Source organism: Panthera pardus, unplaced genomic scaffold, assembly GCF_024362965.1.
Source record: "Panthera pardus isolate Hobbes unplaced genomic scaffold, ASM2436296v1 HiC_scaffold_20, whole genome shotgun sequence".
Classification (NCBI taxonomy): Eukaryota; Metazoa; Chordata; class Mammalia; order Carnivora; family Felidae; genus Panthera; species Panthera pardus.
In genome coordinates, this window is record NW_026526766.1 from 30449049 (window position 1) to 30469648 (window position 20600).

The 20600-nt window shown below is 36.4% G+C and overlaps 1 protein-coding gene and 1 non-coding gene across 13 annotated transcripts in view; one reads left to right on the top strand and one right to left on the bottom strand.

The window, feature by feature from the left end:
• Positions 1–20600, bottom strand: part of CDC14B (cell division cycle 14B) — a 105893-nt gene that overhangs the window by 25643 nt on the left and 59650 nt on the right. For all 12 annotated transcript variants that reach the window (XM_053907868.1, XM_019423416.2, XM_019423417.2 and 9 more), the window contains 3 exons: positions 10671–10747; positions 5190–5256; positions 2555–2617 (listed from right to left, as the gene is read on the bottom strand). In XM_053907868.1, the coding sequence (XP_053763843.1) occupies positions 2555–2617; positions 5190–5256; positions 10671–10747 (207 nt within the window). The remainder of the gene's footprint in view (positions 1–2554; positions 2618–5189; positions 5257–10670; positions 10748–20600) is intronic.
• On the top strand, positions 5792–5937 carry LOC128778760 (U4 spliceosomal RNA). The gene has a single exon (XR_008424475.1). It is a non-coding gene; the product is annotated as a U4 spliceosomal RNA (small nuclear RNA).

A 20600-nucleotide genomic window follows, 5' to 3' on the forward strand; every position in this document is an offset into this window, starting at 1 on the left:
GGGGGGGTGTGTGTGTGTGTGTGTGTGGACTTCTGATTTCTTGATATTTACACTTTATTTCTAGAGACACATACTTCCATCATTTTGTTACCTATTTAGTAAAAGGGTCAATGAAGAATTTGCACTAAACCCACCACAAAATTACAAGTACACTAATTTCACAGTACAGCTTTAGAAAAAAGCGTGAACATAAACTGATATTTAAAACACCTTACTTCCTGTTACTAAGTCCTTTCAACTGAGTTACCATAATAATTATTGTAGGATAAATACAGCTCAACTATAACAATAATAGAAATGGATACACAAAAACTGAAGCAGGAAGTAGAAGACTTGATAGTGGAGGAGAGAACTAGCAACAAAAACAAGCAATTGGGGTATACTTATGCGCACCTAAGAACAAGTAAGCAATAAACTGGGAGTTGCCTGATTATCTACAACTGGAGTTGCCAGTCAGGTAACCCAAATCCAATTTATTTGACTTAATTATCAGTGAGGGGAATTAACGAACCCTTGTTCCATACTAAAAGGCCTAAGCAAGAATGAAAACATGTCCAGGTATTCCAACTTTGAAATGGAATCAGAAATCTAGAGATTTTATTATGAGAAACATGTGATTAGATTTTACAGAATTGCAGACATCACATATTATAAGATGCATCTTGAATTCAGAAAAGTAATGTAATAGGAAAAAATGGGCATCGGGGAATCAATGAAAGACACTACTCCAAAATTTCTAAATATCTGTAGAGAAACAAAACTATCCATGGCTTGTAGCTACTTAAACAGTTCCTTGAGTTTCAGTGCAGTTTCACTGAAAGTAAACAGCATATGGGGGCAACCTTGCTACTACCCCCAACACTGCAATTTCTGCATTAGTGAGAGGGAAGCTAATTAGCACCTATACTACTCCTCAGTAACACATAAAGGCATCACTGCTCCACTGAAGGAACACCAACTGGTGTTCTTAGTAGTTTTATTTGCCTAGAAAGAGAAAGCATATTTTATTTTAAATGTTTAATTTTATGAGGACAAGCACAAAAATAATGGTATTAATAAATAAGTTATATTTATCAGTTTAGGATGTGCATTAAATATATACTGTACTTCAGAAACATACTGGTATTACAGAGAAGTAAAGATATGGTTGGCCCGAATGAATCAATCATGGTATGTTTTAGATCTTTGGTACATCACAGTAATGACTAACCGTAACTATTAGAACAGTTCAGTTATACCTGAAAGTTTAAAATAATAGGTGCTCTAGGGGCACCTCGCTGACTCAGTCAGTTGGGTGTCCAGCTCTTGAATTTTGGCTCAGGTCATGATCTCAAGGTTCTTGAGATCGAGCCCACGTCAGACTCTGCGCTGACAGTGTGGAACCTGCTTGGGATTCTCTCTCTCCTCTCTCTATGCCCCTCGCCCACTCTCTCTCTCTCTGAATAAATTTTTTTAAAACATTAAAAAAAAATAATACTCTAGAAATTGTGAAAGGACAGTTATCTGAGGATTCCAGACACTGTTGCATAAAAGTGCTGTCTGTTGGAATCACTCCATTATTGGTGAGAATGCCTGCTCCAGATAACTACAGTAGGATAAAAAGACAAGATCCCACAAGTACTCTTGGCAAAAAAGACCTTTAGCATGATAGCATCTTACTACTTAAAGGGTGGAATGGCAGAATCAAATTACTTACTCTTTAAAATATACTACATTTACAAATGTAGAGGACATCTATTGTTTTGCCTTCCTGGACTTTCTTCTTTCTCTTTCTCTCTTTTATTGTCTGTGTGGTTTGACAGGGCTGATCCCAGCATACCCCTCCAACTACTGAGATGATCCACCCAACAACTACCCTCACTAGGAACACAGTCTAGCTCAGAGCAAGGCACATGATCTAATAAGGCAGGCCAATGAGGAACTTGTGGGTTTCTTCTGATGAGTTTGCCCAGTGAGTCAATCAAAGATGCTGGTCGCCATCACTACTGGGGAGGGCTGGCCTGGTAACAAAACTAGCTTTTACTGGAGAGTATCTGAGTACATTCACCTGGTCATACCTGAAGTTACACCTGCTCCTAGACTTTTTATTTATGTAAATCAATAAATGTCCCCTTTTTTATTTAAGCCATTTGTATTTACTTTCTGTAATTTGCACCCAGAAGTGTCTTGACTTCATACAAACAAAAGGTCATGATAAAAACATTTTCCAGAGGTAATTAGATGTATAAGGACTTTTATTCACCTCACCAGATCCTATGCTAAGGGTTTTTAAATCTCCTCATTTAATCACTCTATGAAAATTATCAGTACTAAAAAAATTAAACATGAAAGAAAAATGCCCAGGAGCACATTCATGCACTCTGGGAAAGATGCATCAAATATACAAATCACCACTAAGAACTGGAACTACAGAATGGGGGTAAGAGGATAAAGACTTGCCTTTTTTTTTTCTCTATACATATCTAAATTGTTTACCTCTTCAAAAAACAAGAATATTACCTCTGTAAGTAAAACATGAATAAAGGAGTTAAAAGCAGTATCCTTGAAAACTTACTTCATAGTGTTCATATTCATCAAGGTTAAATGTGTTGAAATTAAGGAAGTCATACTGCATTGCCTAAAATCCAAAGGAAAGCTTTTAAGAATAAAGATGCAAATAAGAGAACAATTTCCGATCCAATTTCCTAATTAAAGATATCAGGAGGTAACCCAAAAGAGCATTATTATATTTAGATTTTGTTCCACTTAATAGTTTTCAAAGAAGGTGGGCTATGTGTTTTAAATGCTTCCATTATCTGGAAAATTAGCTATAATAATATTTATTTTAATGGGATTTGATTTGTTTTTATTTTCCTTCATCAATCATCCTATCCATGCACAGCTAACTAATGAAGACTTCAAAGTAATCATACTAACTTTAATAAGTTAGTTAGCTGATCTAATGATCAACACCACCAAGCAATGGTCCTTAAATAAATAATAAAAAAGAAGTAAATCATAGGTTAGCTTATCCCAAACAAATCCCACCACTTCATAAATATCTTCACTTTCAAATTCTTCTGAATTTGGATTAAAAGATGAATGTTCCTGATACAACAAAATTCAAAATTTTGAGGAAAAAATTCTTCTTTCAATAAAAAGAAAACCCATAAAATTTCTGTTCTATTCTGTAGCCTCCCTCAGTTGCAGCGGGCAGGTCATGCTAAGCAAAATAAACAGAGTATCTAATTTCTGAGACAAAGACAAGCTGGTGGCCTGAGAGGTGTTATCCCTGCTCACTGAGCCAGCCAGCATGCAACCAAGGATTTTTTGTTGTTGTTGTAGTTGACAATGTTTTATTAGTTTCAGGTGTCCAACATAACGAAGTTGACAATGTTACACATTACTCAGTGCTCACCATGCTAAGTGTAGTCCCAATCTGTCACCATACAATGTTATTGTTCTACTACTGATTATATTCTCTATGCTGTACTTTCCATCTCTGTGTGTAAAAATTCTTGATCAGCAAGGTATTCTTGGTTCAAAAGGAATGACTCTATAAACTCAGCTTTCAAAATTTAAACCACTGAAATATGAATGGAAAATGAGAAGGCTACAGTATCAAACAAAAAACCCTCATTTAAAAAAATATAGCTATTTAAATTCTAATTCCAAGACTATGATTAGTTATATTTCTTTGAATTCAAAATACTCAATATATGTCATGCTATTTGAACTATATGCTCTTAACAGAGTGAAACAATAAAATGTAGTTTAAAGGCAATTTCTACTCATAAGGAGAACCTATTAGAAGCTGCATTAAAATGAAGTCACAATTACTTTTATAAACCTTTTTTATATGCAATAATATTCAAAATCAGCTACAAATTAAAAATGTTTAACTTGAAAATCAGAAGCTGTTGACTCTCGAATAAAATTAAATATAGAGCAAGAAAAGGAGTCTTTGACTTATAGTTCCTGCTAATTAATTAGGCTTTGGATATAATATCTGATAAAAAAGAAAAAAACTAAGCTGACAAATAACAATAGAATGTTAGAGTGGACCATTTCCAAGGCCCTCTAAGTTTTTCACCTCTCTTTTTAAAGGAAGTGGAAGTAGAGAGAAGGGAACCCTAGCATAAGGAGAGGTATACCTGCCTGCATTAGCAGTTCCCAGGGGTCATTTATACCCTCCATCTCTTGATCACCTCCTCTGCACATTACCCGCCTAAAGTGAGGCCTGATCGAGCTGCCTCAGAGCCTGTGGCAACGAACTCGATCACCTTTATTAACAGTCACTGGACTCAAACCCAAAACAACATTAAGTTCTATACCTTGTTGCCTAATACAGGAAAAAAAAGATATACTAATTAATATCTGAATTAGTATACTAACTAGTCTTCAAATTTCTCAGAAAGCCACCATGTTTCATTATACAAGAAAGCAAACCAGGGCTCCTTTTGACTGTGTGAATGTAAGTCACATAAAACTTGAGATGTTGTTGAAAGTGTATTTGATCCATGGGCTACTGATTTAAATTCTAGTTTCTTGTGCTGCCCTGACATTCAAGACACATACCTGAGGGAGGGAGTGTGCCTGCGTCACGTAACTCCAGGGGACCCCATTCATTTAGAATGTGATATTAAAGGTGTCCCTGGGAGTCAAAGACGGCAGGCAGTACTGGTTATAAAACACAGCAGTTATTTTTAAATAACTTTGACAAAGCAGTGGTGACCTACTTAGTCTTACATAAAACCTAGTAACAAACTAATGGACTACACAAATTCTTCTGCTGAGCTAGAAATTGAATGCTTGAAGACACAAAACGAAGTGTTTGTATTAATTACTGCATTACAGAAATGTCTGTGGTAAATAGGATTGGTGGCTATCAGACCCATAAAATACATAAATCAAAGACAACTCGGAAACCAGTAATCTATTTACTTTTTGTTTTTCTTTGAAATCACAACGCACCCAAAACATGTCTGGATTTAGAACCTAATTACATAACTAGCTCTGTTGTTCAAGTGGCTTTTTTCCCAACTCATTCGAGAAACACTCAGATTCAGAAAAATCATTTACTGGTTTGGCATTATTCCAAAGTTAGTGGGAAATGGGACATCTCTGACATCATACACATCTTGGAAGATCCTTGCAGAAAAGGCCTAGTCTTCCAACTCAACACTGGGTACATCTTACAATTCACTTACCTTCTTTACTGCATGAAAACAGTCAAGAAGTGTAATGTAGAAATTGCAACTTCCATAGGCAGCATCTCTGAAATCCCAAAAGTATTGAAATACATAGCTCAGTTAAATTTAATTTTCTGTAGTACACTTACCTCAAGACAAAGCAGACTAGTATTTAAAAGCAAACCACATACTCAGGATCAGACTCAAAAAACAAAAATCTTGCCTTTCGATTTTTAAGTCAAGGATAAGTCATTGTTATAAATTTCACTGCAGTTTCTACCTATTCCAGTAGATATTATTTTATAGGCATGAATCAATAATGACCACTTTTTAAATTTCAAATGATCTCCCTAGATCATTTTTGGCCTTGATGGCTGGGCTTCAAAAGTTGCTTAAGTTCTAATCAGTAATATGTACCCTTCCCCACAAGAGCAAGGCATTGAATTTTTTCTTTTTTACTGGAAAATACCATATTAAACTGTTACCAGGTAAGACTTCTTTTTGATTCTGTATACACATATATGTGTGTGCATGTTGTAAGTATGTGCCGCAGGTATAGGTCTATCCATGAAGGAAAACAATATTGGGAAATCAAAGTAATATTTGAAATACTAGGTGCAAGCTTTGCACAGTGGCAGTATTGTAGCCAATGAGGTTTATCCGAGGCGCAATTATTGCTAACTGAAATACTAGTTGCAAGCTAAAAAGAAAGCAGTCTGCTCTTCTCATTATGCTTTCACAATTTTTAACAAGTTAACTGAGTAACTTCTTTCTGATTCTTACAAGATTAGAATACCAAGAAAACCACAGGAACTAAGGGGCCAACCACCTTTAGTAGAGCTTTAGTGCTCTTGGGGAAGTGCTTAAATTAGTTTACAGACAACTCCGCCCAACAGCCCAACACCTCATCAACATCTATCTGTAATCTTAGCACAAATCTCTTAATGTCAGTTAAGGTTTTGAACTCCAATCCCATCTACTTCCCCCTTCTAGCTACTGTGAGCCATTACGAAGTAAAAATGTTTGGAATTAGACAAGATAAAAATTAATTTAATTGTGATCACTCTAGACATGCCAAACAACTGTGACTCTCTGAATGGTCCTTATTTGGTCCCCTGGTGGAAACAGCTGCTAGTGAAGCCATCATTAATTGCCTGTCTTGGTTGAGTTTTCAATTGTAGTATTACTTAACCTGAAAAATTATTTAAGATGTCAACTTACATAAACCTTAAGAATACAGACTTTCATAGCAACATGAACAAGGAGGAAAAGGACTATTTTAGTTTTAGACATTACTGTCTGGATTGGTTAGAATTACTGAGTTAAGTTATAGGTTAGCCTTCATAGGATTGCACACAAAGTCTTACAATGTGCCATTTTTGTCCAGTAAGCTTCTGAATTTAAAAAGCTGCTCATCCAAAAGCTAGACCAGGTCTCTATGCAACCTAGAAAATGATTTTACCAGTAGTTTATTGGTAATATTCGGGAGGAGAAAAACAAAACGACCCATAGCAGTTATCAGTGTGGTCACTGATCAAACGATCAGCAGCACCTGCTAATTCCCAGCTCCACCCCAGACCCACTGAGTCAGAGGTTCTATATGGGTGGGCCAGGTAATTTTTGTTCTAACAGGTCCTCCAGGTGACTGTGATGCATGTTCAAGTTTAAGAACCACTGACCTATATAATCAACACAAATATTTGTTGATTTGTAGAAATAATTCTTTCATGGAATAAAGAACATTTTTAGATAAAGAACCTATGGGTAAGGAAATTAAGTAATTTAGCCTAAACCAAATCAAAATTATCAGAGGAAATATGGTAAAGTCTCAAATCGCATCCCAGTGTTTTTACCACTTTTATTATCTTCTTAACGTACTGCTAATTCTTCCCCAGTGAAATTAAAGACATGTTGATTCAGTCTTTGTGATAACTTGATGCATTTACTCATTGAATATTTTCTGAGAACCTACTATGGGCCAAGCCCTGCTCTAGTCGATGATGATTCGACAAGCTTTGATCTGGGCTCAGCTAAAGTTCTTCCTCATGCATCATACTACCTGAATAGATGACAAGAATCTTTATTCATTCCCGTTTACTTCATTAACACCTCCAACTTTAAACACACCCACACTTCCTTCCTTCTACCCAAGCAATCAAGCTTCTTCAAAACAGCAGAATAGCAGCTATGAATCTAGATGTAAGGTTGGGGCGGGTAAGATCATTTAACAAACTTAGAAAAGCAGATGAGAATCAATGAAGGAGTATTGCTGAGAAACTGCAAAACAGTGTCAAATACTAGTTTAAAAAATAACAGATTTTGCGGTGGCTTGTATGCATAATAGCCCCAAACTGCAAACAACCCAGGAATCCATCAAAAGGACAAAAAGCAAATAAGTTGTGATGTATTCATAGAATAGAATGCTACAAAAGCAGTAAAAAAAAAAGATGAACTACTGATGCCTGCCACAACACAGATACATCTCACAGGCATGATGTATTTTAAAAGCTAGTCCCAGTTCTGCGAAATGCCTACTCTCTGACTCCATTTATAAGAAGTTCAAAGTCAAGAAAAACTAACTGATGTGGTAGAAGTCAGCAGTGGTTACTTAGGGGGTGGCTACTCACTAGAAAAGGGCTGAAAGGAATCTTCAGGGGTGCTGGCAGTGTTCTGTACACTGAACTGGATGGTAGCTACATATACACATGAGGTTAGTGGGCTGAAAATAGTAAGTAGAGACCCCCTCCACCATAAAAAAAATCAACTAAGAAGCAAAAGAGTATTATAGGTAATAACCAAAAAAATAGAAATATATGCTCTTCATAACCATAATCCTAAGGTATCAAGAAAATATCGAACTACATTTTATACTATTTTTTCATTTAGACATGCAGAGAGAAATACTCAATATATCCATTAAGAAATCAAGTCAACTCAGTGGTTGAAGAATTATATCTAGGTTGAATTAAATCTAATTAAATATTGCTGTGGAGAACCAAAAGTTTTTTAACTGTAAATCAATGCTATTCTTCTTAACAGCTATATTTATACTATGCACTTCAAGTGGCAAGAATAAAAGACTATAATGCAATCTCTTCCAAAATATTATCAAACTTAAAAATTATTATCAAGGGGCGCCTGGGTGGCGCAGTCGGTTAAGCGTCCGACTTCAGCCAGGTCACGATCTCGCGGTCCGTGAGTTCGAGCCCCGCGTCAGGCTCTGGGCTGATGGCTCGGAGCCTGGAGCCTGTTTCCGATTCTGTGTCTCCCTCTCTCTCTACCCCTCCCCCGTTCATGCTCTGTCTCTCTCTGTCCCAAAAATAAATAAAAAAAAAATGTTGAAAAAAAAAAATTAAAAAAAAAAAAATTATTATCAAGCTTTATTAATTCTGACTGGCCTACTTTCTAACTAGGAAGTTCAACAGAATAGTAACATGTGATAAAGCACCAGATTATTATATCTGCCATATGCTGATACTCTTGTAGAATGCAGTTAAGTATAAAATACAACAGTACTGTACTATTACATACCCCAAATAACACAATTTTATTTCTGTAAATAAAAAAGTATTTTATTCATAAAAATGCATTTTTTATAAACAAAAATGAATTACTAGAAAAACAGAAGGTAAAAAACATATTAAATACAAGCCCAAATTCTTCTAATATTCGATTCCACACACATAAAAATATCCTATTACATTATTACCAAAGTCTCTAAAATCTTGCTCTCAATTGCTATACTTAACTGGAACAAAAACTTCACAGATTGACACTAATTCATAGGCCACACTTGGAGACACAATACTTTAGATATATCAAATTATCTGGCATCTGTGACTGCAAAGATTCATATTTTACCATCTTGAGCTGTTTCTAGCTAAGTCCTATTTTTTAAAGAATTACAAACATTTGCTCCTGGGACTAGAAGTAACTAACTTCATTTCTCAGTGCCAAACTTCAGTAATTTTAAACTCAGGTATGGCAAAAAAAAAAAAGCAACATTTATTCTATTTTTGGCCTTTGCATTTAAATCAATGCAAACTCTCTTTTACATCAACAGTGTTCCATGGATCCTTACTTGCATTATATGAAATGTGTGCACTTATTCTATTTCAAGACCTTATGCTATAAACTTTGAGAATGGCACTGTTATAGAGGAATATCAATATAAAGAGCTCTGTACAACTAAATTATCACTGTATATCAATGTTCCTGTGACTCACAGACCACAGATACAAGCCTTTCTTCTAAAGGAAGTATATGGTTGCTATTAGATTACAGGTTGAGAAGAAAAGTAGCACACTCTCCATGTTAGAAAATTATCTCCATCTCTCCCTACCCACCTCAAATAACAGAATACCTAACATAATCCTTGCACTAGAAAGAAAGGTGATAGTACTGGGTTCAAAGTAATTCTTCCAATTTGCTAAATCACTTAATATACAATCTTTAGTGCAATATGTAATTGAAACAAATATCTATTTCATGGAGTAAGTCTATGGACAGTCCTACAGTTATTGAAGATTCTGCCCAATGGGAGACCCTCCTAAAGCTTGTCCACAACGAAGTCAAATTCACTTGCTTACATTTAAAAAGTGAAGCCATTACCTTCCAAATCAGACATTCAAGGTATATGCAACAATACTAAAATCACTACCTAACTTACAAGTGGAAGAATAATACAGCACTTGAAATTAACAACACAGCATGCAATCAGCAAAATTATTTCACATCTTTATTACATGTCAAGCGCCACATAATATTTAGATAATGTAACTAAGTCAAGGATTTTGAGAAACACAGAGAAACTTTTAGAACTTAAAGAAAAAAAAAGAACACAAGTTTTTTTCAAAAGATCTTCAACATAATCACCTGGTAAGTTTGAGATGAGGATGAAGACATCATCCATTCATGTACAGACAGTATTTACATAGTGCCTCTAGGACACAGCCACTTGGTTTCTCTAGTAGTGTTGCTGCATTAGCAACCTTGTCCACTATCTCTGCTGGCAAATCCCTAGGACAAAGAGGTTCCTTTTTGCTGTGGCAACCAACTCCTGATTATCAGGAAAACTTCTCTCTTAACTCCTCAGGACTCAAACTCCTCAACGGTAGCTCTGAGTTCTAACTACAGGACTGTCATCTGATTATAAAGCCTATTTTCCATGAGTGGCAGAGGTTCTCACATAGAAGTGATTCACATTCACAATGTCTGAGACATTTTGGTTTCCACAATTAATTTCATGGAGGTGGAGGTATTACTGGCAACTAGTAGGCAGAAGCCAGGGATGCTGCTGAGTGTCCTACAATACACAGGACAGCCCCCACAACAAAATGTCGAAAATGTCACTGTTGAGCAACCCAGATCTACCGGATTATTTGCACCCACTCTAAAATGACTATTTACCAGGTCTTCTTTTTTTCAGAAACAATTATACCAAGATATTTCTGGCAAGGGCATGACTGAATGAATTTATCATATCACTCTTATATTTACCTGAAAGGAATATAGGATGTATTTCCACACATTAATATTCTATATGCTTCTTCTGGAGTCTTCCCCAAATATATAACCTACATATGAAAAGAAAAGAAAAAGGCAATTTATTTCTAAATGAAGATATAGTGCTGTCACTGCAAAGTGACCTCTCCAATTACCTGAGCCTGGGTCTCTAGCTTTCCCAAGGATCCTGAGAGTCCCCGTCAGTGAATCCCTTTTTTGTTTCAATCTGCCATAGCTAGTTTCTGTTGCTTGCAGGAAGAACACTCAGCAACAAATTCACAACAACCTTTTGTAGTAACAAGTATAGAATTTTTAAAACAGATTTTCTAAACCAAGATGTTAGACTGAGCACATGCTTGTACCTCATCTCTTTTATGAAAAACCACTGAAATGATCATAAAGAAGTGTGGGGGGGGTCAGGGTTGGGAGATGGATTGAGACTGGGGAAAAGGTGGAAAAGAACATAAAGGCAGAGCAAGTTTATTAACTCCATCCATTTAGATTTAACTACTTACAATACTGTACAAGTTTCCTATAAAACTGCATTTGCCTCCTATTCTCATTGGCTTCTTTCATCCTCAGAACTACATTATGCTTCCATTTTTATCTGGTAGAATTACTTCAAGTAGATGCTTTAGCATTTCAGGTCCATTACTGGTAGGTATTCCTCACATTTCTGATAATTTCTTGTTTTCTGCCCTGAATTTATGGACTATGTATATGATTTTTGGTGGGTAGTTCTTTTCTCTCAATAATTTATACATGTTGTTCCACTGTCTTCTCAGTTGTAGTGTTGCAGAAGGATTTTACTAGCCTCATACTCTCCTTCTGTTCCTTACAAGTCACTGGTTCTAAAAAAACTACTGGCCTCCCTCTAAATAAGTCATCTTCAATCTCCAATTAAGTTTGCCTGGGATTATCTGACCCACATGCTATCTGAAGGCACAAGTCTTTTTCCAACTCAGAATCTTCCTGCAGGGCAGGGCATTTTCAGCTCATATATAGGGGAGGGGAGGTGGCCACAAGCATTAGATTTGGCACATATATTATGATACAAATTAGAGTCAGTGCTAAAGCTTACTTTGGGATAATATACTTTAAATGTTGACTGGTAAAAATAAATCATTAAAAAAGTTAATTATAGGGGCGCCTGGGTGGCACAGTCGGTTAAGCGTCCGACTTCAGCCAGGTCACGATCTCGCGGTCCGTGAGTTCGAGCCCCGCGTCAGGCTCTGGGCTGATGGCTCGGAGCCTGGAGCCTGTTTCCGATTCTGTGTCTCCCTCTCTCTCTGCTCCTCCCCCGTTCATGCTCTGTCTCTCTCTGTCCCAAAAATAAATTAAAAACGTTGAAAAAAAAAATTTAAAAAAAAAAAAGTTAATTATAAACTTTTAATCTCTACTACATACATATATGAGCTGTTTCTTCAATGTAATGTGAGCTGTCTCAAGTGAGGACCCACATTGTGGGTTTCATTTGACTCCTGGTTCATAGATTATATATTATATATACTGTGGTTCAATGTTTAATTCACTGAACCTAAATCTACTTGTTAATGGTTAGAAAATGTTTAAATCCTAAATTTAAAAAATCACTGGATTAAAACAAATTACAAAATCACAGATCCAGCAAGGATCTTTGAAACTTAGAGAAGGGTATATTCCAAAACTAGTCATAAGAGTTAACTCAGCTTCCAGAGGGCATTTTACCAATTTTCTGTTTTAAGAATCACAAATGGAAAATTTTCCCAATGTCTAGGCTGTTTCTCAATATGGTTTCATCCCATTTACTCTAAAAAAAATGCTCAACTTTAATTAACTATACAGAATCTTCCAATATTTATCTCTTAACATTTCTTTATCTATAGGAAGACACAAATCCACAAAAAAAGTACCACAAAGAACAATCAATTCCAAGAATAAAGAAATACTTTGTTACCAAGTATCAAACAAATTTTCAAGTACAAGTATTTCTGACTCATATACAATTGCAATTTATCATGAATTAGCCACAAGATAATCATTTATAATCTCACTCATCATACTTGTCTATACATTATCTTTTAAGCATCAACCTATCAACTGACTTTTTATTTTATTACTATTCATTTGGAAAGACAGCATAACAATTCTTTCAGGAAAAATTTAAAACTTTTTAAAAAACAAATCCCTCTTTCCAAATCTCCTCATTGTCTTCTAGTCTCCAACATGCTTCCTTTTTTATCTAAGGCTTACTACATAACATCAGTAAAGTATTTTCTTTTCTCCATTCTATTTTAGGACTTACTAGCAGACAACTCCCCTCCAAACACCACCCCTGAAACCAAAAGAACAAAACCAAATAAAAAACACTTTGAGGCAAATGAGAGTGAAAACAGGTTTGATTCAATTGTGTTTGAGTATATATGTGTATATATACATAATTTAAGTAAATGAAATCCAGAGACCTCTTTCAGATTTTCCATAAATTTCTAATAAAACCTTCTCTCAAATTATAGTAATTTTTCCTTAAGCACCACATTAAAGAAAATTCCTCTTACTCAAGATTGCAGTTCTTTGGTTTCTTTAATTACTAAAATTGCAATAGTATTATTTCCTTACTTTCAAAACACAGTCGCTAATACATTAAATAATTCTGGGTTAGCCTTGGAACATAAGTTCAATTCAAAGAACACAAGAGCAGTATAACATTTCCTCCTATGGGGGAATAAAACCTAAATCCCTAGCCATGAACTTTAAAAACAAACAAAAAAAAAAAGTTATTTTTGAAATCTAGTTGGGGGATGCTTGTACATAATGTACTTAAACAGGTAATACTGGGTATAATGAGATAAGCTGAAAGAAATTTATAGACTCAGAATAAGCCTATTTATATAATGCTATAGTCTGAATGTTTGTGTGCCCCACCTTGCAAATTCTTATGTTGAAATCCTAACCCCAAAAGGTGATGTGATGCTATTAGTAGATGGGGCCTTTGGGAGATGGTTAGCCATAAAGGTGGAGCCATCATGAATGGGATTAGTGCCTTCTAAAAGAAGCTCCAGAGAGATCCTCAGCCCCTTCCACCACGTGAGAGGCCTCACCAGTCCATGCTGACATTCTGATCCCGGAAGTTCCAGCCTCCAGAACTGTGAGAAATACATTTCTGTTTATAAGCCTCCCAGTCTCTGGTACTTTGTTATGGCTACTCAGAAGAACTAAGACACAGAACTATTAAGGAAATATCTGCTAGCAATCTATCATTTTTTTTTTTTCAACATTTTTTATTTATTTTTGGGACAGAGAGAGACAGAGCATGAACGGGGGAGGGGCAGAGAGAGAGGGAGACACAGAATCGGAAACAGGCTCCAGGCTCCGAGCCATCAGCCCAGAGACTGACGCGGGGCTCGAACTCACGGACCGCGAGATCGTGACCTGGCTGAAGTCGGACGCTTAACCGACTGCGCCACCCAGGCGCCCCATCTATCATTTTTAACTGTACACTCACGTATCTTCCCGCATCAAAAGGCCTTGCCAAATGAAATTATTCTAAATTTGTTTTTTAAGAAAAACCCTATAAATGGCTCCTCTATTAACACAGATCCTCAAATTAGTAAACTCTAACTCAGTGCAATTTTATGATCTATCACTGTGTTCCTGGCAATTTGGAAGCTAGGTCCTTCTCAAATTCCTTTGGTATATTTTCATGAGAAGCTTTGTACAAATATAGAATGCTCACTCTAAATCCACACTGCCATCCAAAAATAGGAAGCAACAAATGAGGAACAAGAGAGATATTAAACAGCTGTGGTAGCCAGCTTCCAAAACAGTCCCAGTGATGCTCACCTCCTGGTACTTCTACCCTTGCATGGCCCCCTCCCACAGTGATTGGGCACCTATGTATAAACAATGCATAAAAGGCAGAGTGTGACTTCTGAGGCATAAATGATGCTGTGGCTCCAGCGTTGGATTCCTCACTCCAGGTACCTCAAGGTGTCATTCAGTGACGGTACTTGGGCAGCTGTGTGGCAAGGAACTAAGGCCATGTGCCAATAACCAGCGCTAATTGGCAGGAGTGTGAAGAGACCCCGTTAGCAGTGCACCCTCCAGCCCCGGGCTAGCCTTTAGATGACTGTAGTCCAGGGGGGTAATTTGTCAGGCAGCAATAATATGGTAACACAATCAACAGTAAGAAATGATCAGTTCAGTTTGTTAAAAGTGTATAAATAAAAAAATAGGTGACAAGTGCAGAGATGTAAAGATAAGCAAGTCTTGTGGCTTAGAAAGCATTAGGAAGGAGAGCTTGTTGCCACCTCTCTCTTTCTCTCTGAAGAAGCAAACAGCAATCTCACAGGATGAATAAAATATTGGGGCAGAAATACTTGAGAAGTCAATAGTGCTTTTCAAAGTCATGATCTTTTTTGCTGAATAAAATCAAAGCCATTTCTAGGACTTCCACCACCCCATTTTTTAAATTACCATCTGCCTGCCTCAGTCCCTGTGAGAACTTCTAACCTTGGACTACTGATCTGTGTTGCAAAACCTGGGAGGGGCTGGGCTCAATCGGTGATGAATTAATTAGTGGACTGAAAGAAAAGAATCACAGACTGATCAGTTTCAATCCTGACCACTCAGGCCTCAAATAATAACACCCAATCACTTAGACACATGCTTCTTATTTCTATTCTTACACAGAGCATTTTGAAGCTTAAGCTATGTACTTATTGGTCTTTGGTACAGTTCTAAAAACCAAAACATTACACAAATCATCCTAAGAATGAAGAATAACAAAGAGTACTTAAACTCCACAACAAATGTGGCAGCCCAATAAACCAGTAAGTCATTTTCAAGTATTTTTCTTTTTTTTAAATGTTTATCTATTATTGGGAGACAGAGAGAAACAGAGTGTGAGCGGGGGAGGCACAGAGAGAGAGGGAGACACAGAATCTGAAGCAGGTTCCAGGCTCTGAGCTGTCAGCACAGAACCCGACGTGGGGCTCAAACTCACAACCTGAGATCACGACCTGAGTCAGCCACTTAACCGACTGAGCCACCCAGGTACCCCCATTTTCAAGTATTTTTCATGGAGAAATGTCACAATGTTTCCAGTATTAACTTACATGCGCATCAACCAGATGACACGGTCTTTCCTATGCCAAGACTTGAATGATCTTTTTTAAAGAAATCACTCTCTTCAGATTAATACTGAAATGTTTATGAAAGATGGAAATAAGCTTACGGAAATAGCTTATTGAGCAGGGAAAGACTATATACAATACAGTTTTACATGATAAGATAAATAAATTTCACAGCTCCTGCACAAATACAGAAATATGAAAAAAAAAAACCTAAACCATTTTTAGAAAAAATCAGATGGTCTTATATTTCAACAGTTTTCACTTTTTAATTATTTTTATTTATATAACAGTAGGCTAGTATAATGATTCTCAGTTTAGATAAAGGGAAACTGGAAGTTTGGAGTAGCAATCATATCTACCAAAGCCATACAGCTAATAAACGTGAGGGAGGGGCGCCTGGGTGGCTCAGTCAGTTAGGGGTCCGACTCTAGATTTCAGCTCTAGTCATGATCTCAGGATTTGTGAGATCCAGCCCTGTGTAGGGCTCCATGCTGACAGGGCAGAGCCTGCTTGGGATTCACTCTCTTTCTCAAAATAAATAAATAAACTTTTTTTTTTTTTTTTTAATGTGAGGGAATGGGTTCTAGGTATTAAGTGTACATGGTTATACTATGTGACCATAGTATATAGTTTTTTTTTTTAAACAAAGCAAAAATCTTGATTTTTTTTTTACATGAAACCTCCTAATTTTTAAACATGGCAAAAACAAACTACTATTATTTAAAAATAAATACTGTTAGTTACACAAAGCCAGCAGGCCACTACTCTCCCACTTCTCCAACTGGTCACCCAAAATCACACTGCTTGCTATGGATGGAAGAAGGCCCTTCCCTTATTTATAGATGAGAAACCATACTATCTAAAACAAGTATTAGGGGTGCCTGGGTGGCTCAGTCGGTTAAGCAGCCGATTTCAGCTCAGGTCATGATCTCGCAGTCTGTGAGTTTGAGCCCCACGTGGGGCTCTGTGCTGACAGCTCAGAGCCTGAAGCCTGCTTCTGTTTGTGTCTCCCCCTCTCTCTGCCCCTCCCCCGTTCACGCTCTGTCTCTCTCTGCCTTTCAAAAATAAATGTTAAACAAAAATTTTTTTAATAAAAAAATAAAATAAGTATTAAAACAAGGACAGGATCCAAAAAATTCCAGACAGCTTAAAAGATCTACAATCAAAGCTCGTAACAGTCAGAGTCATTTCTCTTTACCTTTTCCCCAAACTAATACCACCTAGCAAGTATCATGGGCAGCTGAAATACCAGCAGTCAGGCTCACTAGGGTGAAAAAGGAAGAAGTAGTAAGGCTGTGAACTGTGATGCCTACAGCCACCTCTACCACCTGGCCTGTTCCTCCAGCCCATCCTATCCCCTTTTGGGCACACCTCACACTAACCTGGTTCCTGGTTGCTATTTACAGCTGCCTGTTGCTGTTGGCCCTACTTTTCACTGACACCCAGGAAGGGTGTTTGCCCAGGGCTGAGTATTGCCCAGGGCCAAGACCCTGGCCATCCCACCTGATTTTATCCTCCAGTCTTTGCTGCCCCATTTAGATGGCTATTTGCTGAACTGGATTCTTACCTACAGCCCCCAGATCCTCTCCTCTGTGCTCCCTTTGTCTTAACTTCTCATCTGATCCCTTCACCCTGCAGCCACCTTAACCTGGTACTGACTACTCCGGGTCCAAAATAATTAATTCCTTCAGGAAAAGGAGACTACAAGTTCAAAAGATCATCATTAAATAACAAATTAAGTCCCTGAGCTCTTATTCTAATTGTTGAAGTAATCTCAAATTCAATACAATTTAGGATTCTACTCACAGATTGCTGAATTAATCAATTCCCAGAATTTAATTAGTATAATTTTCAATGTAAATGTTAATAATTTACAAGGTAAGTCATTATAAAGTTTATAAAAATTGCTTAGAAATAAAAAATAATAATACAGAGGGATAAATTTTGAACAGGAAATCTATATGTTAGCACAATTAGCTCCACCAAAGTAATCTATTAAACATTAAAGGAAAGCATATTTGCAAGCTATGTACCAAGAGTTTGCTTCTGTCATTTATCTTATACTCAGAACGCCTTAACCACAAAAACCACAAAAACTATTAGAAACAATGGTTAATTTCCCACGCTAGCCCTCAAAAGTACATTTAACCTATGGAAGAGCTAAATACTATGTATCTGCAGGAAAACAGAATTGCTGCTGGGGCAATAAGATAAAATGGTAACTTTCTTGTTTTTTAATATAAAAAGCAGATTTAAGATATGATAATGGTGGACAGGAGCAGGGGGAAAAAAGAAAAAGAAGACATTTTATTCAATGTTTAATTTGTGCCAGATATTCTACCTAAACTGAAATTAAAAGCCAGCTCAGTGGCCTCTTCAAAAAACTATTTTGCAACTAGAAATTGATGTTTATACCTACTAGTATTACACACTATCACTTCCATTACAAAGCATACACATAAAAAATTAAATAGACAAAGATAAAGTGACAGTTATTTCTTAAATGATTATATACAGTAATTGTGTTTTAAAGAACTTCTTCACAAAAAAATAATAAAATAAAGAACTTCTTCACTAAAATATTAATAAATTTAACAGCTAATGCTTCATTTTTTAAGTGTTTTTAAATGCCTAGTTGTGAGTTCGGCTATTTCTTTTCTTCTATTTATTACTTTTTTTAGTTAAAAAATATTTACAGAAGTATATTTTACAATCAATAAAAACATAATTTTAAATGTACAAGTCAATGGATTTTAACAACTGTCTACACCTATATAACCATGACACAATCCAGAAAGGAAATTCCCATCACCCTCAAAGGTTCTCTTGTGCATCTTCCCAGTTAATCCCAAATGTTTCCCCCTCCCCATAAGTCTGAGACAACCACTGATATGCTTTCTGTCTCTATGGAATAGAATAGCTAGCCTTCCAAGAGCTTCATATACATAAAATCATGCACAGCTGTTTCAATTCTTGATTTTAATGGGTGCTTTAACTAAAACAGATACTTTACTGTGGTAAGTATATGTAAATGCAGAAACGATTACACTCATTCTTTCAACCCATCCAGCCAATGATGGACATTTGGTTAGTAAATTCCCAACTTACCAAATGCTAATCAGATATTATTAAAAACTAATGGAGGAGTGCTGCACATTTGAAAACATGCTTAGCAAATAAGCCCAAAATCCACTGAAACTTTACTTAGATGATTTTAAAGCAGGTTATAAAATTTTGTTTTGTGGCTATCACTAGAACACTTGACTTTGAAAACTGTGTGCTTAAATGGAAAAACACCATTCATTCTGCCTTTTCAGTAGGAAACTGGTTTCAGGATAACCAACAATCTTAACTGGAAGAAAGGAAGTTCAATTTCCATGAAAGAAAGCCAACTAATAAATGAAGGATGAATGAAATAATTAGGAATTATGGTTATACTGAAATCATAATAAAATTGATTGAGGCAAGTACTGTAATTGTTGTTTAAAACACTAGCTGCATGGTTGATGGGGAACTGAACATACAAATAGTTTCAAAATAACACCATCTGAATCCATTAAGTCATAAAGGAGAAAAATCATACGTTGAAGGAATTTGATGATTAGCCCCTAATCCAAAGGACATTTTTAGCATCCTGAATGGTAATTTAGGTATTATATCATATGTTTCCTGATATGATGCAACATATTCTACTAATGCACAAGCCTACAGATTTAACTTCCAGTTCTGAAGACATACAGAGAATGGAGAAAAACAGTTAAAACATACCACAAGGAAGAAACCAGAGAAATTCAAAAGGTAGAACATTCCATAAGAGGTCTGGTCTCTTCCATAAATCAGTGTTAGCAAAAAGGTACCATGAATGTGTCAGTGAGGTTAAGGGCACAACAATCATACACAATGTGTGGTCCTGGATTACATATTGCTTTGGACATTTTGGATTGATGGAGGAAATATGAATATAATCCAGGTATAGAGATGATGCAGTATGTACTAAAATGGAACAATGAGCCACTGACTGAAAAAAAATAGGTGATAAAACTGTACTAGTGAACATAAAACATATAGTATATTACACACACATATATGCACATGTCCTGTTTTTTTTTTTTTAATTTTTTTTTAACGTTTATTTATTTTTGAGACAGAGAGAGACAGAGCATGAATGGGGGAGGGTCAGAGAGAGGGAGACACAGAATCCGAAACAGGCTCCAGGCTCTGAGCTGTCAGCACAGAGCCCGACGCGTGACTCAAACTCACAGACCGCGAGATCATGACCTGAGCGGAAGTCGGCCGCTCAACCGACTGAGCCACCCAGGCGCCCCTGCACATGTCCTGTTTTTATAAATATAAAAGGTTTTTATTTTTTATTTTTAAGGAAGATTTTCTAAATTTCTCAAGGGTACACAGGTTTTGTACATGACATTTTTCACAAAATGACAAAAGTTTCAAACTTTTATTTTCAAAATACTCTCTTATGAATTTATTTGTTTTGAAAGGCACTTTCACTTAAAACTTCACCTTTACTTGAAATAACAGGCTATATATACCACCCGTCTCCAAATCTGGCTAGGTAATAAGGAATCACAGACTTATCACAACAGGGTAAACTTACCACTTCATAAAATGATGTAATGCACTTATCTTTCACATTCCTCAAGTCTTCTACGCTGAGTGGTATACAAGATTTTTCTTTTTTTTTTTAATTTGCTTTAATTAAAATTTTAAAGTTTATTCATTTTGAGAGAGAGCACCAAGTGGGGAAGGGGCAGAGAGAGAGAGAGAGGTAGAGAGAGAGAATCCCAAATAG